Source organism: Cebus imitator, unplaced genomic scaffold (assembly GCF_001604975.1).
Source record: "Cebus imitator isolate Cc_AM_T3 unplaced genomic scaffold, Cebus_imitator-1.0 Scaffold8, whole genome shotgun sequence".
In the NCBI taxonomy this organism is placed as follows: domain Eukaryota; kingdom Metazoa; phylum Chordata; class Mammalia; order Primates; family Cebidae; genus Cebus; species Cebus imitator.
Window position 1 is genome coordinate 2245481 of NW_016107323.1, and position 6176 is coordinate 2251656.

Sequence of the window (6176 nt, forward strand, 5' to 3'; positions counted from 1 at the left end):
CACTCTGTTGCCCAGGCTGGAGTGTAATGGTGCACTCTTGGCTCACCGCAACCTCTGCCTTCTGGGTTCAAGCAATTCTCCTGCCTCAGCCTCCTGAGTAGCTGGGATTACAGGCACCCAGCACCTTACCCGGCTAAGTTTTGTATTTTGAGTAGAGACGAGGTTTTACCATGTTGGTCAGGCTGGTCTTGAACTCCTCATTGTGATACACCCGCCTCGGCCTCCCCAAGTGCTGGGATTACAGGTGTGAGCCACCATGCCCAGCCTGGCTATCTTTTTAGCAAAGTGTTTTTTTCCTTTCTTTTTGAGGTAGGGTCTCGCTTTGTAAGCTAGGCTGGAGTGCAGTGTTGCAATCATGGTTCACTGCAGCTTTGACCTTCTGGGCCCAAGCAATCCTCCCACCTCACCCTCCCGAGTAGCTGGGACTACAGGCATGCATCACCACATCTGGCTAATATTAAAAAAAAAAATTTTTTAGAGACAGGAGTCTCACTGTGTTGCCCAGGTTGGTCTTGAACTCCTGGGATCAAGCAGTCCTCTAGCCTCAGCCTTCCAAAGTATTGGAATTACAGGCGCAAGTCATGGAAGATTTTGTTCTTTATCCTTACAGCTATATTGTTTCTCCAGGTGATTTATATGGCCTTGTTATTTATTTATTTTCTTCTTAATTGACTTGTCTTTCGTTTGTTATACTTCTACATTGTTTTTAAAGGAGGAATTAAGCCATCTTATTAAACCTGTCATTCATTTATGTTGTAAAATGTAACTTGAAAGGGGATGAACTTAAAATGTTAGGAATTATTACTCAAAATGCTTAGTGCTAGGAATTATTGGTGGAGTAGAATACAACTTCTGTACTCACTGTAATTTAACTGTAGTTTTGCTGATGCCTGCAGGTGTGGCTTACATTCTAAAGCTTTTGGATCAGTACCGGGAGTTTGACTCACTTCACTGGTTCCAGTCTGTTAGAGAGAAATACCTGAAGGAGATAAGAGCAGTTGCTAAGCAACAGAATGTGCAGTCAACCAGTCAAGATGAAAAACTCTTACAAACCATGAATCTCACTCAGAAGCGACTGGATGTCTATCTACAGGTAGAGAAGCCTAAGAGTCACATCTCCTTTCACTTATCTTTTGATATCCATGACTTCTTAATGTCTGAAAAACAGAAGCCATATAGAACCACCTGTTTTAACAAGTAAAATGAATAGTGGCAAAAATTATATTTTAAAGTGAATGGTATTTGGAAGCCATTTGACTCAGATCTTAAAAATGGATGGGTTACTTACTTCAGTTTCTGTATTTATGATTTCCACTAGGGCTTTTCAAAATAATAATAAAAAGAGGCATAAAAATGTAAATATTTTTGGTATTTTGCCATAGTAAATATTTTTGGTTTTTATTTCAAATTTTTTAATTAGGAATTTGAATTGCTGTATTTCTCACTGAGCAGTGCAAGAATTTTCTTCAGAGCAGACAAGACTGCAGCTGAAGAAAACCAAGAAAAGAAAGAGAAGGAAGGTCAGTGAGTGTTTTATATTTGGAAAGACCAATACATGTCTTTAATAATAGACACTAATGAACCATTTTATCTGGTTAGACTTCTAGCTTCTTTGTCCTTTTGGAAAATAACACAGACCTAGCAATAAGTCTTTTAAAAAAAGTAAAGCCTATATAGATCTTGTGTGAAATTGAAAAGGAATTTATATAGTTCATGCATTTCACTCTGTGGCAACCCTTTTAAGTCCTTATTCAGGATCATCTGCTTTTAATTTAAATACAATTTTAACAAGTTTGGTTTTTCTTTCATGGCTCAAATCAGATTCAAAGGAACAAATTAGAGGAGGACAGCTAAATGTTGCTGAAGGCAGAGCTGCTGATGACTAGATGTTGACCGAATGAGATGGGACAGGTGATTAAAGAAGTATGAAATCGTGGGAGCTATTTAGTTGTAGTAAATAGCATCCTGCCTTCTTTCATAATCAGGCCCTGGAGACTCAGGCAATATAGCCATAATAACTGATAAGTCATTTCAGTGAACTTCAGTCATTAAGGAAAGGATTCTGTCCATTGTATTTTATGTAGGTTGGTGGAAAGGAATCTATACATTTTAAGGCGTAAGAGCATTGTTCAGTGTTTCATATTTAATGTCCCCATGATATATTTCTCTTAGATTTGAAATTTAGGAATAATCATCTTCTCTAAGGAATAGATGTTTCCCTTTGTCTGTCATGGAAATTATGTAATGTACATTTTTCTCTTTGCTTTGAAGATCAAAACTGGGTACAGCAATTAGTTGACCTTTATAATTTTCATGATTACTAGTCTCCTTTTTGTCATTAAGTTTTTCTCCTTTGTTTCATGAAGTTTTCATAAATCAAGATATAAAGCTCTTCATAAAACAAGATGTTTTTGTTAATCTTATGTCAATTTTTAAAATACATCTTTTTTCTTTATATACAGTAGAGGTGACTCATTTGGGTAGACCACTTACATGAACTGCCTTATTTCTTGACATTGTTGCATAAATAAAATATTATTTTCTAATATTAATTAGGTGCATATCCAAGCATTTTTTGAATCTAGACTAATAAACGTGCTTGAAAAAATTGTTTCAGCCTATTAATCTAGAAGATACTCAGTATTAAATGAAAATTTGTGCATACTGCCTTTGTGTTCATTTTCAAGGATAAGATAAATTAGCAAAGCCATTTGGAAGAATATGAATCAATATAACCTAAATTATGAAGAAACTCAGTTATTGCCTTGGTTCTGCTCATGTGTTTCATGATGCCAGAACCTTTTTCCCCGCCCAGGTGACTGGGAAAACTCTGCAGGTAGATTGGACATTTGCTTTCCGGCCTAAATAATTAGAAGAAAACATACAGCCCTTCAGGGTCATGCAGTGGGATTCCTTGCTTTGGCTTGTTCCTTTTAAGGAACTTTCAAGGGTTCCAGTTGTTAAATAGCACTCACATCACTGTTCTAAGACTATGTCGGCTAAAGATTGCTCAGAGATATAGTTGCTGAATACATTAGTCAAATAGTCTTTGTTAATCAAATATGTGCACATGACATTTTGCACAAAAAGCCAGGAATTCATTCTGTCAAAAACAGTGAAAAGCTGCTTCATTTAAAATTGTTATTTTAATAAATATACATTATATATAATTTATTATAATAAGTTGTAAATAAAAATGGAAAGTTACTCATTTTGGACAGTTTGGGTATGCGAGTTTGCAGCCATGTTCCTACCAGGAATGACAATGTACTATAACGGCGCTTTCTTGGCCCAGCTGGAGGAACTGGTGCGCCTTCCTTAGACCAGGAATATCAAGATTCCTCAGGACAAAGGAGCCCATGTGGTTTGAAGCCCCACCCCGATACCGTTCTGAGCTCTCTTAACTCCACTCCTCCTTTAAAAACCAGTGGAAACATTTGCAGTGGTTAGCCTAGATTTTTAAAAAATTTAAAGTATAAATGACATATAATTTGTGATGTTAGAGAAACATTTGATGGATGCAACCTTAATTTGAAATTTGGCAGTATAGCGCTTCTAAATTTTATTTACTTCTTATTTTTTTAAAAATGAACACAAATATCCGTTATTATTTTCACTTATGCTTCCAGAAGAAACTAAAACAAGCAACGGAGACCTGTCCGACAGCACTGGGTCTGCTGATCCTGTTGTGAAATGATAACTGATGGTATGCACGGCACATGATGAAATCATCAGAATTGTGTTAAAACTTTTGCCAGTGGAATGGATGAACTATTGATGAATTGTTTCCTGGGTCACATCTCTGGAAAACAGATGTTACAACTCTTAAAGGCAGTGCTCTAAAGTGAAGTCCATTCTGTTTCCAAAAGCTCTACTTTAAAAGGTTGAGAATGAGATTTTAAAATTGGATTTTTGCCTGGACTTGAGGGTAGATGATGTTTCTATTTGAAGTGAAGTTAAAAAAGGGCAAATCCAGATAGATTTCTTATAATCTACTCGAGTGTTTTTAATTTGTATTTGCATAGATCTTTGATCTATAGTCATCTCAAGTCATGGGAAATTAAATGCATATACTATATACAGCCAGTAAATACATGCTTAACAAAAGGAACGAGCCTGAAATTAATGAAGAATACATATCATTATTCTTATAAAAGGAATATATGAAGATGGCTTTGATAGTAGAGGTGAGGTACAAGTGTTTTATGTACTCTCTGTACAGTATAACTGATGATCATTCTTTCATTATTTCATGTGACTCAAAAGAGCTGCTGATGTCTTTGATGAGACACTTTATAACTAGTTTACATTGCTTTGAGAACATTTAACCTCCAACAGCTGCTTTAAATATAAGATTTACTTAATACTCAAAGAAAATTCAGATAAAGCCATAGAGTCCTGTTTGAAACTTCACTTCGATTTTGGTTGAAGGCATGATGTATGATGTCAGAAAAAAATTGAATGAATTATTTCTACATCCAAACTCAGGTTTCTTCTACATCAGATTGAATTAAAATCTTGGTGATGGTTTGCGTAGACTTTTTTTTTCTTTAATTAAGTATGATTAAGACATCAGATTAAATAATAATTATGCTTTTCAGGCATTTAAAAAAAATACCACTGTGAGAATAAAGCGCTAGTAACATACATCACTTACTGATTTTAAAAGTACAGAAAGATTTTGAGTAAATTTTGTGCCCAGCAAGCTGTTTTATTTTTGTAAAGGTATATAAGTTATTAAATGTTTAATCATGGCCTTTAAAAAATATAATAAAATGATACCTTTACAATGAAGATAAAAGTTTAAGACTTTCTAATGCAAATGTCATTTTGGGAAATGCTTGATTTTTTTCTATTGCATTTGTCTGCTAAACATTTCTTTGGATAAATCCTGCAAGTACTTCTAACATTATTCTTTGATTCCAGCTTTTAGAATGGGTGTATGATGCCCTCTTTGTACTTATTGGTTAGGGTCAGGGTAACTTGCCAGCCCAAATAAATACTTTAACTGTTAAAAGTCAGAAGAGACAGAATATGTAGGAAATGTTTTTTGTTTATTATGTAAACATGGCTTACAGGATTATGGACAATGGATAGATTAAAGGCATTTAATATTTGTAATTCATAATAACTGTAGAAATGGCCCTAAAGCATGCTGCATAATTAATAATTTATATTTTCATTATAAATGTTTATATTAATCTTGCATTTGATTATGTCAAATTTGTCATTTCATGGCAACAGTATTGTTTTCTCTGTTTTTCTTCTCTAACTTCCCTGAAATCATCCCCTTAGTAGGGATGGAAATTGTTACTAGAAGAGAATCAGATGTTCTCTGTTCATTATCCCTACACATGTAAATTAATTATTTTATCAATACTAGATAGAGTTCACATGCTGACTTCCTGGATACCTACAATTGAGAAGAAAATGACAATTATTGGTCCTTTAGTTCAAAATAATGTCACTGCAATCTGGATAAATTATAAGTTCACATTTTTGAAATAAAATCTTGGAAACAAGTATTTAAATGGTTTCAAACTGCAGAGCAACAGGGTTTCAGTATATTCACACCTAAGTTCATATGTACATTTGGATGATGGTTTTTCTTGATAACATATTAACATTGATTTTATTTTTTCAGACATACTGTAATTTAAAAATTAATGCGAGCGTTTGTTGTAAGTTCACAGAAAACTTAATGATAATTCAAATTCTCAGGAATTAAGGACTAACCATAACATTGTCAGTTCTAAATAAATTTTGTAAAAGATGGCAAGTTTATTACCTCACTTGAGTGGGGTTTCCCTCTTCCCCAACTCTAAGAGAATACAATGTGTATACTAAAACATTAATAAACATAATTTCAAAAATTTCCTTCCCCTGGATGTTTATGTTCAAAATTGAATGTCTTAAACCAATAGTTTTTAATATTAACCTTTTTGGGGTCCCCTTTAATTGAATGAAATGTATGGAATCTTTTTTTTAAATGAATGCACATAGGCAAAAAAATTTCAAGTATAAAATTGGCTTCCAATCAATGTATTTCAGGTGAAAGAAAGGTGTTTTCTTTCCTTTATACATTTTTGATCTTTCCAGAGCTTTTTTCCAATAAAAAGAACCAATGTGAAGTTATTTTAAATCCTAATCCTGGAAAGGGATTTTCAGTATGCAGT

The 6176-nt window shown here is 34.0% G+C and overlaps 1 protein-coding gene across 4 annotated transcripts in view; it reads left to right on the forward strand.

Moving 5' to 3' along the window:
- Positions 1-5877, forward strand: part of WASHC4 (WASH complex subunit 4) — a 60005-nt gene extending 54128 nt beyond the window's left edge. For all 4 annotated transcript variants that reach the window (XM_017540600.1, XM_017540606.2, XM_017540618.2 and 1 more), the window contains 3 exons: positions 897-1093; positions 1421-1520; positions 3630-5877. In XM_017540600.1, coding sequence (XP_017396089.1) covers positions 897-1093; positions 1421-1520; positions 3630-3697 — 365 coding nt within the window. In that variant the 3' untranslated portion in view covers positions 3698-5877. The remainder of the gene's footprint in view (positions 1-896; positions 1094-1420; positions 1521-3629) is intronic.
- The last annotated feature ends 299 nt before the right edge of the window (positions 5878-6176 follow it).